Source organism: Hipposideros armiger, unplaced genomic scaffold (genome assembly GCF_001890085.2).
Source record: "Hipposideros armiger isolate ML-2016 unplaced genomic scaffold, ASM189008v1 scaffold_12, whole genome shotgun sequence".
NCBI lineage: Eukaryota > Metazoa > Chordata > Mammalia > Chiroptera > Hipposideridae > Hipposideros > Hipposideros armiger.
In genome coordinates, this window is record NW_017731362.1 from 921,208 (window position 1) to 946,078 (window position 24,871).

The 24,871-nt window shown below is 36.6% G+C and overlaps 1 protein-coding gene across 1 annotated transcript; it reads left to right on the forward strand.

The window, feature by feature from the left end:
* The first annotated feature begins 825 nt into the window (after window positions 1–825).
* SLC24A5 (solute carrier family 24 member 5) lies at window positions 826–24,793 on the forward strand. Its single transcript, XM_019664516.1, has 9 exons — window positions 826–946; window positions 1,643–1,822; window positions 16,907–16,990; window positions 17,083–17,186; window positions 17,530–17,630; window positions 19,296–19,579; window positions 21,618–21,824; window positions 23,791–23,892; window positions 24,388–24,793. The coding sequence occupies exons 1-9, from the start codon at window positions 826–828 to the stop codon at window positions 24,708–24,710; spliced, it is 1,506 nt and encodes a 501-aa protein (XP_019520061.1). The 3' UTR covers window positions 24,711–24,793.
* Window positions 24,794–24,871: the final 78 nt, after the last annotated feature.

Below are 24,871 nucleotides of genomic sequence, written 5' to 3' on the forward strand. Positions count from 1 at the left end.
CACATGTTAAATAGTGCCACAAGTTCTTAACATCTTGGCAAGCCCAGTAAATGCTAGGGCAGGGAAGATAGTGGTCTGTATTTGAAAGCTCTCTGCATTGTCAGATTTGCATTTTAGATTACAACTTCTGGCAGAGGGCACAGCTAATCAATGATCAAATAGCATCTACTCTGTCTCCTTAATATAATAGTTCTTCAAGCTGTCAATTCCTCTCCATCCACATTGCCACGGCTTAGGTTCAAGCCACCATCATTCCTCCACTAGATTATTGCAGTAGCCTCCTAACTGACTAGCTTGTCTCTAGCCCCGATTGCAGATGAAGATGAAGAGCCAAAACAGAAACTTATGAGTGCCAAGCTAGACAAAAAAATAAAATAAAATAAAATAAATAAAATACCCCACACACCAGCCCCAACAATTTCTAGAAGCAAAATCTGGAGAGAAAAGGGTGGAAGCAGTTGCAAAACTCAGATCTAGAGTGACAAATCTATAAAATGTCTTACAAATCTTGAGAAAGACAAAGGCAGAGCCAGCATGAGGATGAGAATTAAAGCTACTCCATAAAATGAAGCCTCCTGGATCTACCTCAGGGACTGTGGGCCAGGGATTGTCTGCTCTCTTCCCTACCTCCTCCAGCCTCCCTGGGGCAAAAGACTCCTGATCAGAGGAGCTGGCTGGCTCCAAGCACCCTCCCTCCTACCCTGGCTGTGCTAAATTTTACCCTGGGCAAGCCATTGGACAGGAAGGAGGCTCCTCACATGATCCAGTTTAATCCTCCTTTCCCCACTTCCTGAAGCTGTATGCTGCAGTAAGCGTGAAGCAGAAATGCAGACAAATGGGGGCCCACGGTGGGCAAGAAGGGCCCTGCTTCTCGGCATCCTCTCGGCTGCTGCACACCTGCCTCCCCCAGGCGCCTCCCTACCCCAGCGTCTCCCAAGGGCCACAGGTAGGTGGACACTGGGGTCAGCTCCCCAGCTGCTGTTGCCACATACAGATGAAGGGACAAAGAGGGAAATTTTCACTTGACTCACTGTTGTTTATGCTTCCTGCTGTGCTTGCTCTGATTTTTAGCATTTGGAAGGATACGAAACACTTTTAATCCTCAAGTAAGTTCTCAAAGATAGTTTCAAACTAAATCACAGATATCATAAAGCAGGAGGGCCTCCAGTTTTTATTGTTGGAGACTACATCTTGAAGAAAATCTTTCACCCTAGAAATTCTCTCTACCAACAGTGGATGATTCTTTGCAGGCTGTGGACAACTTGGGCTCTGAAATGGGAAACTGAAATGGTACAGATATTAGAAATCTTTATAATCAGAGATGCATTTTCTACGTGAAGAGGAAGAGAGGTTCAGAATTCCCTTTTAGAAATGAAGCAGAAAAGGAAGAATGATTTCATGATTTCCTCTTTTTAATTCTTCCACTATCATCAGCTTATTTCATTAAAACACCTCTTTTGGGTCCCAAAGACTAAATTTTTTTAGTCTACAGCTATTCAAAAGTGCTTTATACATTTTCACCAAGGTCCTTAAGATTTCACCCAGAAATCCCACACCTAAGTTTTCTTAAGCAATTTCTCTTTGTGGGCTTGGAATTGTGACTCCAACATCCTTCAAACATTTACCTCCTTTTCCTTACCAGGAAATAGCACCCAATGTGTTATTTCTCCATCATCGGAGTTTCCTGAAGGGTTTTTCACAAAACAAGAGCGCGCAGATGGAGGCATCATAATCTACATCCTAATTATCCTTTACATGTTCATGGCCGTGTCTATTGTCTGTGACCAGTATTTCCTACCCTCCTTGGAAGTCATCAGTGAATGTAAGTGGCTGGAAATCTCCCCTGCAACTTTCCAGAATTGTTGTGCCACTCACATATGTCTGTCTTTGAAATTCTGTCCATCTCAGCTGGTTGCAGAATTCGGCTCCTAGAAATTAAGCTCAGTTACTGATTTCTGAAACTAAGATCTACCAGTTCAAGCCCATTAGTTCTATCCCTTCAGTCATGGACGTTGTGCAAAGTTCTGAGCATAGACTTTTCATTGGATTAGGATAAAATCAGGATATCGGTGATGTTTTATTCCACAGAAGCAAAAATGCCAGCGTTTCCAGCCTCTGTCTCCTACTCGGTTAAATTATTTGCGCATGCTCACTTTGGAGAAGGTCAAAGTTAAGGGTTAGGTTATCTGCTGCACAGAAACAGCATCCTCTGCACTCTCTCATTCACAGTACCCTTAGGATCTAAAACAAAACCCAGTAGTAGCAGGGGCACTCAGCACATATTTGTTTACTGAAAAACAAGAGGTCAGCATAAGTTTATTATAATTATTATTTAACAAGTAGATGTAAATATGTACATTTTTATGTTGACATTATGTTTTACATTGATAGTGATGGTTTTCTTTAATAGAGATTAAATTACTTTAACATACTATTTTTACTTAGATTGAGGAAACACAAGAAAAACAGAAGAAAAAAGTAAAAATCACCTACATTTCCATCACCCAGAGAGCCCCACAGCTATTAGTTGATGTATTTCCTTTCAGCCTTTTGGATCTTGCTGTAGATACTGCTTGATGCCTTTTCTTTCTTGTCATATAATATTTTATTGTACACATTTTCCCATACTATTAAATACTCTTCAAAAGCAAGATTTTTAGTGGTAGCAAGATAGTTCATGATTGTGTAAATGATTTGAGCACCTAAAACTGTTTTTATCATACAGATTAGGAATTGAATAGAAATTTATAATTTTTAAAATACGAATCTCATTAGGATTTGTTTTTCAATATTCTATTATAAATGTTATGCCCCTACTTGTATAAAATCTTTGCAAACTTCTCTGAGCATTCCCTAGTAAACATGCAGAGCTGTGCATATTTTAAGCTTCATCTTATACATTGCCAAAAGTATCTCACAAAGGGTGTGCCAGCTTAAACCTCCAGACTGTGTGGTAGCTTCCATTCCAGAAAACCGTGAATAACATTTTAAATGTCTCTAATTGCTGCAAAATGGAACTTAATTCTATAAAACTTGTATTAATCTAATTTGTGAGGTTGAGCATTGTATATGCTATTGAAATTTGTAGTTTTGCATTTGTGTTTTATGGCCCAGATTCAAATAGGGGGAATATTTGTGTTTTTCTTATTGATTTCCAAGCCTTTTTTTAAAATATAAGGATATTAACCCTTTTTCTAATATAACTTTTATAGTGTTTGTTTTTGCATGGTTTGTTGTTTGCTTTTGTATTTTGCATGTTTATTATATTAAAATTTACATATTTTAAGTAGATTTATAAATAGTTTTCTTTATGATTCTCCTTTTGGTTTTATACTTAGACTATTTTTTGTCCCTAGGTCAGAATAATTGTCATATTTTCTTGTAGTGCTTTTTTTTACATTTGTTTCTTTTCCTAAAAATTTGTTTTGCTATGGGATACAATGCTATTTTTTCCAAAAGTTGATATTATATATATATATATATATAAACATATATATATACACACATATATATATAGATATATATATTATAAAATTTTTTCTATACTCTTAACTCTGTTGTAGTAATCTTTTGTTCATCCTTATAGCAATACCATACATTTAATTAGAAAAACTAAATAGCTCATGTTAATTACATAAAGATAAGAAACTTAAAATTCAAGGTATTATTTCCCACTTAGAATCTTTCTCTTTCTGGAAAATAAAATATTCACTTTAATAATTTTTTGCTTTCACATTACCAAACAATGACTTGACTGAAAGAATAAATCCATCAGAATTTTGTTTATAAAAAATTTTCTCGGGAGTGGTAAATAAAGCCCTACATAAAGAAACTACTGCATTAAAGTTTAGATTCCTACTTCAAAAGAACCTTCACTAAGTGACTTCATAGGATATCTATAATAATCACTTGCACCATGCCACTTGTGGAATTAATTACTGTGAAACATCAACAACATACATTTCTCAAGTGCTTTGCTCTTTGCTCTGAAATAGAATGCAGTAGCTATGATGGATGTGTGACTGATGGATGCCACGTCACTGCCAAATCTTCTTCAGCTGCTAAGAATTAACTCTGGTCTTTATTAAAAATACTGGCAACAAAATGAGATAGAAATATTGGTAGCTCAATTCATTTTTAAATGCCTATAAATTAACTCTGTCATTTCTCTTTTCAAGGTCTAGCATGTTCTCAACCAAATTAGGACATCAGCAATAAAAAACAATCTCCCTGGAATTTATTTACATCCACAGAAAAGTCTGCAGATGCTTTATATTTCTCCATAGTTTTTTGATGGTCATGGATTTATAATAGTTCCACCCATTTTGTCACCTAATAAATATTATCCTCAAAACAGCTTACTGAAGCATTCCACAATGTATTGGAGAGTTATTGCTTATTTGTTAGTTATCATGAAACAATTATAGAAGACTGAGCATGGTTCTAAATTAAATATATATGGTTTTAGTCTTCACAAAACCCTACAAAGTAAGGACTATTAATATAGACTGTTTTTACTGATGAGAAATACTAAAGCTGAGAGGATATGTAATTTCTCAAGACTACACAGTCAGTACATGGCATAGCCCTGTTCTCCCTAATGCCAAAATTCAAGAATGTTCTCAGTTCCTTTACAATATAATTTTGCACATCCTTATTTGAGATTAGATGCTGTAATATGGTTGCTTCAGAAGTACTGTTCTATTTGAACAATCTTAAAAGATGTTTTCCTCCCAAGGGCACTGAAATTTTTGACCAAAAAAAATCAAACACCCATTGTAACGATGGAGAAAGTATACTACAAAATAAAAAGAATCTACTTTAAAAAACCAGTTTAGACTTTTGGCAACCTATTGGGGGCTTCAAACTAATGTTATAAAGACGTATGCATAATAATTAAACTCTGATGTCTACACATTTTGTCTAAGATGTACATGAGATCATAGCATAGCACTGTGGAAGCAAATCAAGTACGATGCAATGACGTTCTGTGAGGTACATGTTCTGAATCCTAACCTAGAATATAATGGTAGAACAGGCAGGCTCCTGGCCCACCCCAGCCCCATCACCACCTCCTCAAATCACCAGCAGTGGTTTATTGGGTCAGCAGAATGGTCTTCAGCAAGGTGAAAACTGGAAGAGGCTCAGGACTAGAATCTCCGTACAGGGGACGGAGGAGGTGGAGGGTAGAGCTTCTTGCTGACATCCTTTGCCAGACCCCAGCTCAGGCAAGGGAGTGCTCTTTCTCAGCCTATAGCTATATGTATGTGGGTCTGGCAATTTCTCCTAGAGCCGCCACCCCTTCTCCTTGTTCCACTTACAATCGTAAGTCACACAACCTCTCTTTCCCTCCCCTCCCCCAACAGTGGAAAAGCAAGCACCTACCCAGATTAGACAACCTGAGACATTGTGCTGTCATCTTAACTGTGCAGAACCAATACAAGAAAACGCTGTTGCTATACCCGCTTCCTCTAATCCTATCTTCTTTTTTATCCATTTAGGCTCTATAGGAAAAGAGGCTAATGATGTTTCTTTGAACACAGAGGGCTAAAGAGAAATTAATCCACATTATAGAGGGAATAAAAATCATACTCTAGCTGCCCAGGGCACTTTACCTTTGGAGATAAGACCTGGTTTCCATGGTGGGAAACAGGTCAGGGATTCAGGGGAAGGAGTTAAAAGATGTCATCAGAGGGAGAATATTATCTGAGACAAGTAAGAGCTAAGGGAGTTAGAGGAATGGGGTAAGGAAAAAAACGTATGGAAAGTTCTCTCTTTCCCACCAGTTGTGCTACTCCAGACCTGTTTTTGGGTGTATATGCTGAGTGGTTGTGTGTGTGTGTGTGGGGGGGGGGGATTCCAAATGAAAAAAAGGAAGAAAGGGTCTCTGTGGTCTCTAGTCATTCATGTAAGCCTGACTTATGAAACTTTGTCTAAAATGCTCATGATTGGCTTGTGAAGTTAATCACATTACCTTGTACTCATATTTGGTATTGTTTGCTTGGGGCTTTTCCCACTTGTTCGACATCTCTGTGATATGCCTGCTGAATGGTCTGTAACAATGCTGAGAGTCCTTGGAGGTGCTGGAGGAGGAGAATGCCATTTTAGGCTATAGGGCCATACTACTACAGTGAGATGGTTAAAAGTGTCCACCCTGGAACCTGACACAGGTTCAGATCCCGGCCTCATCATTTACTACATCTCAATGTCTCTGCCTGAGCTATCTCAGCTGTGCAGCAAGGGAAACTAGAGCTCTTAGCTCACAGAGCTGTGTGCCAAGTACATGGGGAAATACAACTGCTTACACAAGGACCTAGAACATAGTAAATATTCACTAAAAGTTCAATATTACATCAGAACAGACTATAAAGATTAGAATGCTGTATACAGGGAAGATGAAAGTGAAGAAGGTCACAGTGAATATAAATAGGTTTGGGGACACACACCAAATCTAGGGCGCATCTGCTAGAGCTTGAAAACCAAGTTTAAGGCAAATAAAAGCAAGTACTAATTCACAAGTTAGGAAGTAAGCTTATGAAACTCATTCTTTTATTTAATCCATGCAGCAACTTTAAACAATACCTTAAATATCTCTGGTATATTCTGTTTAGAGTTCCTTCTGTTTCTTTTACGTTAAAATCCATAGCATTTTATTTCATCTTTAGCGATCTTCTATTGTTTAAAAAGTGGTATCTTTAAAGTATATTCAATTTAAATATAAATTAATATTATATAAATTAAAGATACAATATAAACCACATTAACTTATAGCCTAAATAAGCCTATTATCTCAGTTCATCTTTAGAAACACAAAAGTTCAGTATAAAGCCCAAACAAATCCTTTTTACATATCCTTTTGACAAGTAATCGGGATCTCCTAGAGTTATTTGACCATTATTCTGAGCAGCTTTTTTTTTAACTTTTTCCAAGTTATCTACATAGAAAAACCTGAGACCCTCCCCCCTTAAGACTGATCACTTGATATAGCTCAAAGTCCACAACAAGCTAGCTATGAAACTTTTCCTTCTAAATGTTACACTAATATACTATTCAGTTAGAAATTCTAATCCCTCCACCATGCTGATCCTTTGAGGTATAACATGTCTTCAGTGAGAATGATTAATAAGGTATGGAGAAACATAGTTAAATAAAATATTTTTTTATTAAAAAATTATTTTTATTCACTCTGCTTTGAACTAATATTTGCCCATGTTCTGCTTTATGTTTCAGAAATAGACAATAAGAAAGAAATGCAAGTTTTAATTCCAGGTAGATTTGGTTCTAAATTGATAAAATTGAAAGGGAGTTGAATAATTTTGTGAGTATGGCATTTGGATAGTCTACAGTTTCAGGGACTGTTTGATTCTTAATCCTCATGAAATTTACAGAGGCAAAGCCTTCCCAAAGAACAAAGAACCTAAGAATAGTGCTTCTTCCCTGCCACACAGGCACTTACCCTCCTCTTAAAAGCATCTTTGTTTTCCTTTTCTCTCTGATCTAAATTGTAGTCCCCTTGAATTGAGTCTAAATCTACCCCAGCATTATGGATCTAAATAAGTGTCAAATCATCTGGATATTACTAAGATGGTATTGCAAGAATAGGCAATCATAATCATAATAACAATAAAGTTATGTATTAATCTCTTCACTTTACCTACATAACTGAAAGAGCAGCTTTTTGAAGTAAAAAAGATCTAGGTGCCCATCCCGTTTCCATAATTACTGCCTATGTGACCTTGGGCTAATTATGGAGCCAAAACTCAGGTAATTGTGAGGTTTGGAGATAAAATGTCTTGCACATGCTTTATATGCTAGGCTTAAGGCAGGTGGAAATTCATCATAAAATTACAGCTGTTAGATAGGGGGTTGGGAGAGTCCTTCTTTTTCAGTGGAACAATCAAGTATGTAAAAGCATTATACAGGGTTTCAGGATTTATTCCATTATAGCTTAGACAAAATATGAGGTGATAACTATAAAGTACTCAAAATGTTTGTATTTATTGTTAAAGCCTCACAGAGCATACACATGAGGTAGGCATTTATTCCAACGACACTAACTTTGCTCAAAATATTTCTAGAAATATATTTGAAATTAATGTCAAAACGAGTTTTGCAAATCAGAAATCTTTAGTTTGCTGTCACAATTCATTTTGGGCCCTAAATAGAATTAGTAATCATGGCTACACACTCTAGTCATTAAAGTTAGGTCAGAATGACTTTTGATTGCTTCCAAAACTCAAATCCATTCACAAAGCATGAAAATTTGTTATCGAGGACTTTTAAAAATCATCCCAGAGATCCAAGATGGCAGAATAAACACTGTGCTTGCTTCCTTCTGTGAACAAATTAAAATCACAACTAAATTATAGAACAATCAACGTGGAGAACCATCTGAAGTCTGGCTGAACAAAAGTTTTATAAGGATATAAAGAAGAGGACACATTGAGATGGGTAGAAGGGGCAGAGACGCCAAACTGGCTGACTGCAAACCTCCATGTGGTGGTTGAGAACCGGGAGAGATATCGGCCGCAGAGGTTCCCCAACCCCACACCAGCCTCCCCAGCCCGAAGCACTGGCGCCGGGAAGAGAAGCCCCCTCATCTGGTTGTGAAACACAGTGGGTATTCCAACCATCTGAGTGCAACAGAAGGCTGTGGGAAACCCAGACGTCCTTTTACATGCCCCGCGCACAGACTCACTCACTCGAGGCACTCACCTTGGTCTCCAGGTATGGGACGGTGACTCAGAGGGTGTCGGGTACATTAGGGAGAAGACTGAGTTGTGTGGCTTCTAGACAAGGACTGGAGGACAGTAGGCACTTTCCCTGCGTGGAATTTTTCTCCGTGCAGCTGGCAGGCGGCGTCCATCTTTAATGTGTTGAGTGACCCCGCCCCTACGCTTACGGCCAAATCTGAATCTGATTGGTCTGGTGAGCTTTGCTGCTCCTTCTGCTGACTCACTGGGACCTGGCCCTACCCAACTCCCCCAATGCCGGAAGCACTTTCCCCAAGAGCAGCCAGCCCCACCCACATTGCACTCTTTCTTGGAAAACTATCAGACTCAAACAGACCCCACATGGGCGGAGACTGGCTTTGGTATGTTTGGAGAATTTTGCTGAGTAGCTTCAGGTTCATCACTGGAACCAAACCAGAATTTACATTAAACTGGTGACCACACTCTTCCCACTCTACTGACTCCCTGAGCCCCTGCCTCACCCAACTTGCATACCACATGAGGCTTTATAAGGGGCTGAACCTTGAGGGAGCTGGCAGGTGGCAGCAGGCCTCGGGGTGTCCTGGTTTTCTGCAGAGCTGCCCCAGCACTGGTAGCAGATGCCCTCGATTCACAGCATGGTCTCTCCCATGCATCTCCAGGGTTAGCATAGGTAGCAAACAACCAAGGATTGCTTTGTAGCTCTTACAAGGTAGTCCCTGGCCGGTCACATGCAGTGAGTGACATGGGCCTAAATCTGAGCCCCTCCCAAGAGGTCCCAAAACCAACATACTTGGAGGTTGGCTTCAGACCACAGCGGAACACTGCCCAGTTAGCCCCACAAACGGCATACCCAAAGGGCGGTCTCAACAGGCACCAGAGCCAACTGGGGTGAATCCCACTCAGTGAGATAAGGCCCCTGAACAGCAGACTGTAAGCTGTGGGTGTGGTAAAACCACACAGCCCATCAGCCTGAGGGTCAATCCTACCTACTGACATGCCAATAGCAATCAAGGATCAACTGTAACAGCAGGGCACACACAACCCACACAACAGACAGTCCTGGATCACCTGGTTCAGTTGACCAGGGAGACTGTGCCATTGGGCCTCACTGGGCTCCTACAACATAAGACCACCTGGCTAAGACTGGGAGATGTAGGAGATCTAACTAATACATAGAAACAAACACTGAGAAGCAACAAAGAAATATGGTCTAAATGAAAGAACAGGGGAAAACACCAGAAAAGAACCAAACAAAATAAAGGCAAGCAACCTCCCACAGACAGAGTTCAAAACAATGGTTATAAGGATGCTCAAAGGAACTCAGTGAGAACTTCATGCAAGAAATATTAATAGCAAGCATTAAAAAAAAGATAGAAACCATTATAAAGAACCAGTTACAAGTGAAGAATAGAATAACTGAAATGAAGAATGTACTAGAATGAATCATCAGGAGACAAAATAAGCAGAGGATCAAATCAGTGATTTGGAAGGCAAAGTAGTAGAAAACACCCAATTGGAACACCAAAAAGAAAAACAAATTTAAAAAATTGAGGATAGTGTAAGAGACCTTTGGGACAACATCAAGCATAACAACATTTGCATTATGGGGTACCAGAAAGAGAAGAGAAAGCAAGAAATTTTGAATCTATATGAAGAAATAATGACTGAAAACTTTCCTAGCCTGGTGAAGGAAATAGACATACAAGTCCAGGAGGTGCAGAGTCCCAAACAAAATGAATCCAAACAGGCCCACACCTAGACACATTATAATTAGAATGGCAAAGGTTAAAGACTGAGAGAGAGTTCTAAAAGCAACAAGAGAAAGGCAACTAGTTACTTATAAGGGAGCTCCCATAAGATTGCCAGCTGATTTCTCAACAGGAATTTTGCAGGCCAGTAGATATTTGCACAAAATATGCAACATGATGAAAAGCAAGGACCTACAATCAAGATTACTCCATCCAGCAAAGCTATCATTTAGAATCAAAGGACAGATAAAGAGCTTACCAGAAAAGAAAAAGCTAAAGGAGTTCATTATCACCAAACAAGTATTACAAGGAATATTAGAGAGCCTTCTTTAAGGTGGGGGGAAAAAAGATCAAAATTATGAATAAAATGTCAATAGCTATATATCTATCAACAATTACTTTCAATGTAAATGAATTAAATGCTCCACTCAAAAGACATAGGAGGGCTGAATGAATAAGAAAACAAGACCCATACATATGCTGCCTACAAGAGACTCACTTCAGATTGAAAGACACACAAACAGAAAATAAAGAGATGGAAAAGGTATTTCATGAAAATGGAAATGAAAAAAAAAAGCTGGGGTAGCATACTTATACCCGACAAAATAGACTTTAGAACAAGGGCTATAACAAAAAACAAAGAAGGACCTAGTAATCCCACTTCAGGGTATTTATCAGAAGAAATCCAAACGCTGCTTCACGGGGACATGTGCTTCCATATGTTCATTGCAGCATGATTTACAATGGCCAAGATGTGGGACAGTCTGGGTGTGTGTCGATGGAAGAATGGATCAAGAGTAGGTGGTACATATATACAATGGGATATTGCTTGGCCATGGATGAAAATGGGTTCTTGCCATCTGTGGCGGACTGATGGACCTGGAGGGTATTGTGCTAATTGGAGTGTCAGACAGAGAAAGACAGATGCTATGTAATTTCACTTCTATGTGAAATCTAAAGAACAAAATAAACAAAACAGAAACAAACTGATAGATGCAGAGAACATATTGATGATTGCCAGATGGGAGGGGGTTTGGGGGTGAGTGAAAAAGGGGAAGGGATTAAGAAGCACAAATTGGTTGATACACAGTAATGTGGATGTAGGGTATAGCATAAGGAAAATAGTCAATGATATGGTAATAACTGTATGATGTCATATAGGTACTAGATTTATCAGGGTGATAAATGGGAGGGGGTTGGGGGCAGTGAGTGTGAAAAAGGTGAAGGGAATAAGAAACACAAACATAGTTACAAAATAGTCATGGGGTATAAAGTAAAGCATAGGGAATATAGTAAGTAATATGGTAATAACTATGTTTAGTGCCAGGTCTGGACTGGACTAGTCAGGGGGAGCATTTCTTAAATGACATAAATGTCTACCCACTATGCTATACACCTAAAACTAATATAAAACAATACTGAATTTCAACTGTTATTGAAAAATTTAAAAAGGCAGGTAAATGTTAAGGGGAATAAGAGGTCCAAATTTCCAAGTATAAAGCAAATAAGTAGTAGGGATGTAACGTACAGTATGGGAAATATAGTCAGTACTATTGTGATAACGTGGTACAGTGTCAAACAGTTGCTGGACTTATTATGGTGATCACTTCCTTAGGTATATAAATGTCAAATAACTACAGTGTACACCCAAAACTAAGATAATATTGAATGTTAGCTATATTTTTAATAAAAATCTTTTTTTTTTAATTTAAAAATTGTGCCAGAGGACACCAAATTGCACATAGCCTATTGTTATAACTCTATTAAAATGTTCATTGTGGGCTGGCCAAGTGGCACGTTGGTTAGGATTTGGCTTGGGATGCCATCTCTGAGCAGCAGGACCCCGGTTCGGATCCCACATGGGGTCCAGTGACGCTTTGCCCTCTACAGCTAAGATGGTGAACAACAGCTCGACCTGGAGTTGGGCTGTCATGAGTCGCCGGCGATGGCGTAGGCTGCAGTGGGACTGCAGTGGGCTGCCACAAGCCTCCAAGAGTGGCTGGCAGCCAGCGTAAGCAGCTGGCAGCTGGCATGAGCTGCCGTGAGCGGCCGTCCAATGGCCAGCGAGCGACTGTCTCACCTGGGAAGAGCGCAATGATAATACCAACATAGGCCAGTGAAGCGACGTCCTCCACAACTAGACTGAAGAACAAAAGGACAGCAACTTGTCCGTTCCCCTTCTCCAATTCCCCAATAAAAAAAATCTTAAAAAAAAAGTTCGTGTGAAAAGGACTGGAAATACATTAAAATGACACCAGTGGTTAAAATATGAGTATAAGTGACTCTTTCCCTCTATTCTCCCCTCCATCTGCTAAATTTTCAATAATGTAGGTAGGGTTTTTAAAAACTATAATAAAAGGAATTTATTGAACATGAAAAGTGGTAGAGTCTTAAGGCATAGAGTTCTTACTCTATATTTTGAGTAAAAATGGATAATTGGGTAGCGACCCTCCGTTTTACAGATGGCAAAATACAAGCTTTTACTGAAAGACTTGTCTAAAGTCTCATATTATTGTGTCAGGGCCAGAATTCAGGTCTCCATTTTCATTTAAAATTCTTCCTACTATATTTCCAGAAGTGGATTTTCAAAAACTGTTATAAACTTTCCAACATGGCATCATAGAAGAGAATCCACTTAAGAAATAGTCTGATGAGGTTTAGTAATCAGTTCATTATCATAAAGTTGCACTTTATATAAACAATGTAATGATGTCTAAACTTACAAAACAAACTCACCTTGAACATTTCTACTATATCCTGAAGGAAATGTGATTATTCCTTTAGGGTAAAAGAGATGTAAAAAAGTAATAGCTCTGGGGGGGAAAAAACCCCGAACAATTTATCTTTAATAATAAACTACATCAGAGAGAAATGCTACCTGAAGGTCAGTGAAGACAAACTAGTCTATTCTAAAGTTCAGAGGTATAAACCATTTTACAAAATATGCTTAGAACTTTAAGATAGAACTTGTTAAAATATCCTTGAAGTTTTTACACATCCATCGATACAGGTTCTTTCCTTTCATAACTCAATTAGAGCCCTTTCAACAGCAGAAAGTTTTACTGTTACTGTCTATTGATAGTGCAAGTTTTCAAAAGGGCCACCTATTTTCCTAACGTGGAACAACGCAATAGATCATGCTTCAGATTTAATTTTTCTAGCATTAAATGAAGATCAGTCATTCACTCTTCAGTTGCACCCAATTTGGACATTTATTTCAATATAAAGCATTTTGTTCTTTTTAAATTTCCTCTATATATTACCTAGCCTTCTTTTGATTTGAGAATCATGATAATATACAATATTATTAAATTTACACATTCTCTGGAATAAGATGGAAAACTTCCAAAGTATTCCTGACTCCCAGTAATTATTTTTCCCCAAGAAAGGAATGAAATGAGAGCTGTTATATGCCAGTGCCATGAGACAGGGAAGAAAAATAACTCAGTCACCCACCATGTTATAATTGGCCTACCTAAGTGCCATTCTTATATCGGGCTTCTGTGGCAAAATTGAAATAGCACTGGACTTAGAACCAATATGCTCGAGGTTTATGTCCTAACTCCTCACATTTAAGATCCTTATTATCACGTAACTTGGAGTTACTTAACTTCCTGGACCTGTTTCTTTATCTGTAAATTGGAAATATGACCACTGATATGTCAGGATAGTTGAGATTAACAAATTATGTATGTGAGAGCAATAAATCATGTACCATGAATATATTATTTACTTCACACCTAAAATGAAAAAGAATTAATCATAGAGCAATATGCTTTATCTTATTCTATTTTGTTTTATGGACAATTGGTCTTACTACACATCACATATATAAATTATATAAAAACTGTTATAATTATATATTATATAGTGATATATTTACATATACTCATATGTATATCACTATATATATGATTTTATATATATAATATATATGTATTCACTGTAACCAGTTAAAGAAATGCTGTGAAATATAAGTTACATAAATCATTACTTCTCTCCCTTCATTGTTACTGCAGGTAGATGTTCATCAAGTGACATGACCAAAAGGCAAATAGTGAGGAATAGGATAGAGGACCTGGATTGGATCATCTAACTGTCCTGAGAAAACTTTTCACAAGGAAAGGCTTAACAGGTGGCAGAACAGCTCAGACTAGAGCTGGCTGGGCCTCTGAGACCAAACATCATGGGGATGAAAAAGATGACAGGGGCTGGTACCATCAGCAAGCAGTATATGGATGGCTTTCCAAGCACTTCCCATCTTTCAGAATAAAACACACAAGGCCTTACACGGTCTGGCCACCTATTGCCTTTGCCCTGATCATTCTACCACTCTCCCTTCATACACTTGAGTCCAGACATGCTGGCTTTCTTCTGTTTCTTGAACACATGGGCTAGCTTCCACCTCAGAACCTTTGCACTGGCTCCTGCTAGATTACACTCCCCCCAGGTGCATGTGTGCCGGCTCCCTCACTTGGAAGTCTTTGTTAAATTACTCAGTGAAGTCCTTTCTGGTTACCCAGTCTAACGTTACAATCCTCCCTCCATGACATTTTATATTCCCCCTGTGCTTTTATACTCCTTGCTTCTTCTAACTTAATATATGTTTTGCTTATCTGGTTTCTTCTCACTAGAATTAAAGCTCCGTAAGAGCAGAAACATTTGTTTCGTTACTGCCATATTCCCAACACATAAAAAAGCATCTGGCATAGTAGGTTGTCAGTAAATGCAACAAATAAATGAATAGCCAGGTGTTCCCATTATCTATGGCTGCTTAACAAATTACCCCAAAACTAATTACTCAGAACTATCATTTATTACCTCATAGCTTTGGGGTTTACTGGACACTGCTAGGTGGTTCTTGCTTGAGGTCTCTCATGCAGTTATGGTCTGGAGAGAGGCTGGATTGTCTGAAAGCCCCTTCCCCCACATGGCTGGTGCCTGGAATGGGGAGATTCAAAATTTGGGGGATGAAACAGCAGAGGTTCCTCAGGGATCTCTACTTCTATATAGGCTCATGTCCTTCCAGTATGACCGTTTCAAGGTAGCCAGACTTATGGCTCTAAAGGAAATGTCCCTAGAGAGAGAATATGAGGAAGTTTTGTCACCTTTTATGTCCTAGCCTTGCAAATATTATGGCTCTGCCATTCCTTTCATCAAAGCATTAGTCACAAAGGCTCATCTAGGTCCACGATGAGACATCAACTTCACCCCCTTTTATTTTTTTGATAGGGAATGGAGAGATTCTTGAAAAACACGTGGGCAGAAATACTACAGCCGCTTTGTTAAAATACAATTTGCCCCCCAACACACATGCCCTGCCCCCCCCCAAAAAATCAGTAAAGTCAAAGGCAGGTGTCCTAGCAGAGAACACGACGTGGACCTCAGAGTGAGAAACATGTAATGGTCTCCATAGGTAAGCGTAAGGAAATACTAACCACAGGTCAGTCGAGCAAGCACACCAGAATTTGAAGGTCCCAGGAAGACGGAGATGCCAAGAATCAATAGGTACAGTAAACAATAAATCTCAACAAAGGATTGCTATGAAGAGCCTTGGAAACCTTAGTCCTAACTTTGACCTGGGGTAAATACACCCAGCATGCTACTTCTACAGGCTATTTTCTAGTCTACCAGTAAAGCTTCGTTGGGGATTTCTGATGCAACCTTGTCTAAGCCTTCCCAGAGCAAGTTTCAACATGGCTTTCTTTCCTTCCCATAGTACGTCCCTTAGCTCTAAAATTGAAGGGGCCATTTAAGACTCTCATCCCATCAATCACTGAGGATAATGGATTTGCATGCTTATTAATCTGGGGGATACAAACTATTTGATAAGTATTTTCTTGTATTTCCTACTCTAGAGCAGTTTTAATGGTTCCATGTTTTAAATCAATAGACTGTAATTATACAATAGACAGTTTTATCTTGTTTTTAGTTAACTAATTTCCTCTCATTTGTATTTAGACAAGGTTAAAATTGCCAATTTGTGATTACGCTCCTTAATTCAGTTTCATTTATAGATCTTAAGAACTATCAATAGATTAGGACTCCAGAATTACCTTAATTTTCTCGGCTCCTATTGGAGAATTGTTGACAGTGTAGTTTTTAGTCATGCTGTTGTTACATGCCTACAGCCCTACGGCTAGAAAGGAATCTTTTCTGGGTCCCAAAAGGTCCCGGATCTTGGCCCTCAGAACGGAGTTGCAGCATAGTGTCAACATTCTTCTGGCTTCACCTCCCTTTCTATAGTCATTAAGTAGAGGAGTCATAAAGAAAGCAAGACACTGGATTCCGCTATTTCTTAACCTACAGGCTTTACTTTTCCAGTTGAAGTCAATATCAGTGATTTTGTGAAGCTATAGCCTTGAATATCTATTGTTTTTAGTTATAAACACCCTCTTTCATTTGCCATTTTATCAGGCATAACATACTTTCATTTGTCTTCAGCCCTTGGATTGTCTCAGGATGTTGCAGGTGCGACTTTTATGGCAGCCGGTAGTTCAGCTCCTGAATTAGTTACTGCTTTCCTAGGTAAATATTGCTCCTTATATATTTTTTTGTTACCTCAATGTGATTTTATCTATTTCATGTCAACACTAACTGGTCCACTCCCCTGCTTACAGGTGTATTTATCACAAAGGGAGATATTGGCATTAGCACCATTCTGGGATCTGCAATTTATAATCTCCTTGGCATCTGTGCAGCCTGTGGCTTGCTATCTAATGTGGTACGTTAAGAAAACTTTATTCAATAAAATTTACTATCTTGACAAATTATAACAACTGCTTATCATCTAGAACAAACAAGGCACTAATAATGTGTTCAATCAAATTTATTAATAAATAGAAAAACAACATGTATTCAATTTTAAGTTAACACACAAATAGCTCTTGGTCAAATTTATGAAAATCAGAGGTTTCGAAACAATTTTCCTTAAAATTCCTTTTTCTCTAAGCAATGTGCAAAAGATAACATTTAGCTACAAATATACAAACAATTTTAGTATTACACTAAGTATGTACTTGAAATTACAGTGTAACGGAAACAGTAAGTTAACTATCTTTTTACAGGTTTCAACACTATCCTGTTGGCCCCTATTCAGAGACTGTGCGGCATATACGATTAGTGTAGCGGCAGTTCTTGGCATAATATTTGACAACCAAGTTTATTGGTAAGCTTGAAATAATCATTAATCTTATGTAAAACACAATACGATTTTACTAAGTTCTGATGGTTTAGTAACATTTTTTTTCAGAAATGTTATTTCAGTCACTTCTCAATTACCTGCCACTTCTGCATCATTTTCCAGTGGGTCTCTGAGCTCAAGTTCCTCCTCAGAATTGCTGGTTGGGTTCCTTTCCCGTCTTTGTAGTTCCTTTTTTTGGGGGGGGTCTCATTAATCTGGATAATACCATCCTTCCTTCTCCCCTCTGACTGACCAGAAAGTCTCCCAACTTTTGTTATCCATTAAGAATAATTAGTTTTGTCATCTGTGGGGTTACTGTTCACCTTGCCTCAGTTAGAAGTGGTCACAGTCACAAGATTGGAGAGAGAAGATGATGAAGGAAGTAAAAGAAGTCCCTTTAAATTCTTCCAACTTTCTCTCTGATGTTCATTTAGCAAGAGGAACTATAGCCTTCTTTTCCTCTAAGAATCAACAATGTTTAGGTTTCAATGTTAAAAATTGTTTACTTTGTCATCTCCCTGTGCTTTGCTGTTCCAAGTGAATAAAAAACGGGTGCTTAGTGGACAGAGAACTTTTCAGCTAATATGCACCAGGTATCTATTAGGTTTTTCACTATGCTAGGAATCATAAAGGAAAACACACAGCCACACAGGTTGTGACTTGCACAATGTCAGAGGACACCAGAAAAATAGAAACCAATGTCAATGGCACCCTTCTAGAGTACAACTTAGCAGTGTGGCATAATATCTGCTATCAAGAAACTTCAAATCTAGCAGGGAGCAAAATGTCAAAATGAATCATTCTGAAATCTAGTCTGTGTCCCAAAGAAAGACTACCGGTTACAGTAGGGATCGTTCTGGGAGTCAGCAGCTGCCTGTAAGATGACAATGACTTTCAGGGTATCCAGCCACTAGGGAAATCAAGAACTCCATGCTTTCAGCTGTAGTAGAGATTCACCAGCTAATCAAAGGTAAATGCAACGTTCAAATGTGATGGTATTAGCTAGTCACAGTTCTTTCAATAGGAAACCAGAGTAGAGGAAAATAGTTCTCAGTGCCTAAGGAATAATTTTATTTTTTGAGAATATCTCGTTCTCTTGTGAATTCAGTTTCATTAAATCAAAGAAATTTCTGTATAGCAAAACAAAAAGCCCCAAAGCCTAACATATTCTAAATATTTTACACAAAATTTCTACACCAGAAAATCTGAATAGACAGTTGAAATGAACTAACAGATGCTATATTCTTTTATAATTATTACATATTTTGAGGAATGTGTTCTGCCAATGAACTGAGATGAAGAATGCCCATCACGATCCATAAGTTTCACTTTAATTTTGAAAATCTGTAATTATTTTCAAAGCATTTTTTATGTCTACCCTTTCAAAGGAAATCTATAAATGAAGACAATGAGTTTACAAGCCTTGAATTTTCTGAAGTATATAAAGGGTAGTGTCAAGCTTTTATCAATAAATTTATAACAATGCTGTAACCAAGACTAGACACAACTACAAAACCAAAATATATCTAAAAAGGTTTGATTTTTCTATTGCTGCATTAAAAAAATTAAGCAGATATTGCTCCAAAGCTATTAACTCTCAAATAACTTTCATTTTTAATTAAAAAACACACAAATTTCTCTAATTTATAGGTATGAAGGAACTTTACTACTTTTGATATACGGATTATATGTTTTGGTGCTATGTTTTGACATTAAAATTAACCAATATATTATCAAGAAATGCAGTCCTTGCTGTATCCGTCTTGCCAAAGCTATGGAGGAGAGAACTGAACAACAGCCACTGGTGGGATGGGAAGATGAGAGTCAACCCTTCATCCGTCGGCAATCAAGAACCGACAGTGGAATATTTCAGGAAGATTCTGGCTACTCTCAGCTTTCTATAAGTTTACATGGTCTTAATCAGGTTTCTGAAGGTAATAACCACCTCCTGCCCACTATTAAGTCTATTCACCAGTGCAACTTAATCTCATTTCAATTCAGCAAGTACTACACACTTATTATGTAAAAGACACTGTGGAGATTCAGAGATGATGAAGAGGAGACAGTCCATATCCTTAATAAGCTTCTACTACTATAGAAAAAAAAATTGCTAAAATCTGAAGGTTTAAGTACTTAGAGAAAGAAATAAAGTATAACTGTGTTTCCTAAATAGGATAGATTATATAAACTTTGATGAAGATGGTTAGATAGAAAAGATTATCAAAGAAGGGAGAATTTAAAATGAGCCTTGTAGAATTGGTAAGATTTTAACTGATGACCTGATTTATGACCAATAGATAACAGCTACTGAAGTCTTTATTAGGTAAATGATTAGGCAGAAGTAAGATGAGCAAAAGTCCTGTTCAAGTACTAGCATTACTGAACACAGAATGTGCACAGTGAGGGAGCAAAGGAAAAGGTGGGCTAAAACGAATAGGATAGGAAGAGACTTAAATGTTGTGTAAGAATCTTACAGGTTTATGAACAGGGAAGTTATTAGAATTGAAATATGAGATAAAAGACATGGAGGTTGATAAGAGGCCACTAAAACAGCTGATGTGTTTAATAGATGCCTAGACAGAGTGAACGCAGTGGGAATGAAAGAACAGATGTGAGACAAGGCAGAGCATCACCAAGACTAAGCAATTAAAGAACTATATGGGACTAGAAAAAGCAACAGAGACAATTCTGAAGCTTTGATCACAAATGATTAAGAAAATGGAAACACCACTTACAAATAATTAGAAATTTAGGAAAAGGGCTGGTGTGGAGAAAATGAAAGCAAACAGATGAGTTTTAAACATGTCATTCGAAGCAGAAGCAAAACATTTAGGTAAATATGTTTAGTAGGAAGTCAAATCCAGCTATGGTCAGAAATATAAATTTATGGGTTATTTTTATAAAATGGTTATATAAAACAGATTCTAAATTGAATTTAGTATATTAGCAAGGGAACTTACTCTAATTTACTACCTAAAAAAATTAAAACATGACTTTTCTCCTTACAAAAATTATAGTTTCTAATCTTTCAGGTGCAAGGGGTATGTATATACATCTCTAAGTTGAATTTTATAACAAGAATCTCAAAAGACTCAATCCAAAACTTATTACACTAAAATTATACCTAATATTACTTAATGGTCATTGGCTGAGACTTGGGGAATTTTTTGGAGTTATTTTACTAGCATTAGTTGTAATGTGAATGGATCAAATATACAGATACATTATTCTGTAATGGCACACAAATTTTAAATAATTTTAAAGTGAATTCCCATTTTTATCCAATATATTTATTGTCTTTCACTAACTTCATAAAACAAATTGAATAAAGGAACACACTCAAGTTTTATAAATTATATTGTACAGTCTACTCTAGTTCCTATTTTCTTAAGGTTCTAAGAATTCTGAATTCTGAATTTAGTAATGAAAAAAATGAAATAAGCCCCCAATTTCTTACAATGAGAATTAGAATGGAATATTCAACTTAATAAAAAGATTATAATCTAATTATTTTATAATCCCTAAATAAGAATTATCTGATATATAGGGCAGGCTAGCAGCATCATCAATATTGGGAAGCGGAGACAACCAAAGCAGCTAAGGTAGAAACCAGGTTAATCCCGTAAGCAAAAAAATTACTAAAGACCATCCACATTGTAGAAAACCAAGAGATGTCCAACCAAAACTTCATAAACATTATCTCTAACATATTTAGCGAATGACCCAAGACACTGTGATGGACTTAAGGCCCCAAATCAAGAAACACTGAGTATCACGTTTTGTACTGTCTGCCCTAAAGTCTCAATTGGTTTCTTTTTGCCAGCAATATCAGTAATGAGGTATTCAAATGTTTTAAATAGCCTCTTAAAAACTGATACAGCTAATTTATTTCAATATAGCTTTCTAAATGGACATTTCTAACTTAATTGGCCATTTGAGAAAAACTCAAAATTGTTTATTTTTCCTCAACAGATACACCAAGCGTTTTCAACATGCCTGAAGCAGATTTAAAAAGAATTTTTTGGGTACTATCCCTTCCTATTATTACATTACTTTTTCTAACCACACCAGATTGCAGAAGAAAGTTTTGGAAAAATTGTTTTATGATAACATTTTTCATGTCAGCACTATGGATATCTGCATTTACATATATCCTAGTTTGGATGGTCACGATAACTGGTATGTATCTTAAGTACAAGAGCACAATTTAAAAAGAAAATAATCAGTTTCATATAAGAACAAACTGCATATATTCACTAAAGATAGTCTAGCTAAGGAGCAAATTTCTTTTTCAGCAAAGAGTAAAGATTAGTGCTATTTACAAAAAAATAAAATTAATATACCAATCATTCAGGTTTTGTGAGTTGTATATTACATATCAACTCTATTCTCACAATTATACAGCCCAGGGGTTCAAGTCAAGGGATTATCTTATAAAAGAAATCAAATTCACAAGATGTCTTTCTATTCTATTATGCTAATAATAAAATCACATTGCATGGGGTCCACAATATACTCTTCATATTGAATTCAATTCCATAATAAAAATAGCAAAATGCCAGTATTTGGGGAAAACAATGGGTACTCACTGCTTAACTGGATTACATTTTATTTTGCTTTTTAATATGGCAATACGAACATACTATAAAATGAGTAAAAAGGATATAAAATAAAGTTTCACTTAGGATTTATGATTTAAGATTTAACTGTTATTGCTTGGCCATAATCAGCTTTAGTCCCACAGAACTCCTAATCCAAGAGGAAAAACTGAATATAAACATAAAACAAAAAATTCAGGAATTTCTCCCCAAAGGGTAACCTGAATGGACTTCTATCAGAGGTGAGCAAACTACCACCTGTGTGCTCAAATCACTGGGTTTCCTGTTTATGCTAATCAGGCACCTTCATTTACATATTATCTTATGGATGTTTTCACAGCACACTGGTAGAACTGAATAATTTCAACAGAGACCATATAGCCTGAAAAGCCTAAAATAATTACTATCTGGCCCTATACAAAAAAAAGTTTGCTGGCCTCTAACTTTTCCCATATTAATATGTAACTTAGAATAGTATGATAGCAAAAAGCAGAATATTTCTTTTTCTTTTTTTTAATGAGGAAGATGAAAAAGTCCAATTGGCTTGTATAGTAAATCTCTCCAAACTTTCTCAGCCAGAATATATCTGACATTTAGTAAAACAGGAAAAGAGCAAAATCAAGTCATATATCATAGAACAGCCCCCAAGATGTTATATATTATTTATGTATTATACATATGAAATCTGGCCAATGAGTAACAAAAACTAACAACCAATTCCAATTCCAATATCAATATATAAGCATGCAATAAATAAGCTGCTCAGTTTTTTTAATTGACATTTTAAGAAAGAGAGAAAGAAAGAAAGAAAGAAAGAAAGAAAGAAAGAAAGAAAGAAAGAAAGAAAGAAAGAAAGAAAGAAAGAAAACTGTAATGCCAGTTTTCAAATACATTAAAAGGGCAGTTACATGTACATTTTTTTCTAACTTCCCTGATTCTATTTCCTAGAATGAATACATTTCTGAAAAACGTTGAAGTGACATCAAATTTAACAGAAGCATTAATAAACTGGGACTATAATGTTAGAAAGACTCAAGAAGTACCTATTTTGTTTTCCTCAGATTTATGGTGCTTTCCCAAAGAAAACACTACCTAAATTAAGATATACCATGAAAGTAGGACTTTAAAAATAAGTATACCATGTTAACACATTTACAGTTTAAAAATAGCTATAATTTGCTTAACACCAACCACTTTAAGAAAATGCTTTTATAAAAAGAAAAAGAGAAAATGACCATCTTATTAGCATATATTAAGCAAAAGCCTTGACGATGTAACAGTGAATTCAAAACTTCTGTTAAGCATATCAGGTAGGAGAATTACTCCTTGGTAGAATTTTGTCTATTAAATGTCTGTCATTAAAAATCTGTCCTACCCATGTTACTCAATTTACCAATCTTATTCAAATATTTTTCTAGCTAAAATCTAAGTACATGTCGGTTCTGAAATGTAAATGTACCTATTTTCTTTTTGTTTGGGAAGAAGATGTCTGCAAAGAATGGTTAGTGAATATTATAAGATTTGTAACTTATCTATGTTTATTACAGGGGAAACATTAGAAATTCCAGATACAGTAATGGGCCTTACTTTATTAGCAGTAGGAACAAGCATACCAGACACAATTGCAAGTGTGTTGGTTGCAAGAAAAGGTAAGAATTAGGTCCCTCAAGCTGCAATGCCCATTCTTTAAGCCTGGCTGAAATACACTAAGCAAAGATACCTTTAAAAATATTTATTTCCTCAGTAACATACATTAAGGGAAAAAAATGAGTAACTCAAGTGGAATGATTTACTATTTAATAGAAAATTTCACTAAATACTAATTCACCAAATAATATTCATTTTAAATGTGCATCAAATTGTAATTAAACATGTTAAATTAGAATGAAAAGCAACAAGTAATCTACATACCTTACTGAAAAATGTTTAATAAATAAAGATAATTATTAAATAAATGTTAATACTTTAAATACTAACCTCCCAAAATAAAAAATACAAATTTAGTAATAAGACTTTTGCTCTAATACAACAATTTTCCAAAACCAACCAACAAAAAAAGTATCCAGTGCTTTTTCTTATGAAGCTTATTAATAAAAAACAGCATTGGTATGCACATTTTAACAACATTCTTTTTTTTTTTGCAGGCAAGGGAGATATGGCTATGTCTAACATCGTGGGCTCCAATGTGTTTGATATGCTGTGCCTAGGTGTTCCATGGTTTATTAAAACTGTATTTATAAATACATCGGCTCCTGCAGAAGTGAACAGCAGAGGACTAACTTACATAACCATCTCTCTCAACATTTCAATTATTTTTCTTTTTTTGGCAGTTCACCTCAATAGCTGGAAACTAGACAGAAAGTTGGGAGTAGTCTGCCTATTATTATACTTGGGACTTGCTACATTATCAGTTTTATATGAACTTGGAATTATTGGAAATAATAAAATAAGGGGCTGTGGAGATTAATATTAATAGTGTTATGTAGAAAATATGAATGGGAGTGGCAGAGAAGGAAAACTCCATTTAAGTCAAATAAAAAATATACTGAACTTTTAAACTCTAAAACTTACATTAATTCTCTATCACCAAAGAAAAGCAATTTAAAATTAACCAAATCCCATCCTAAT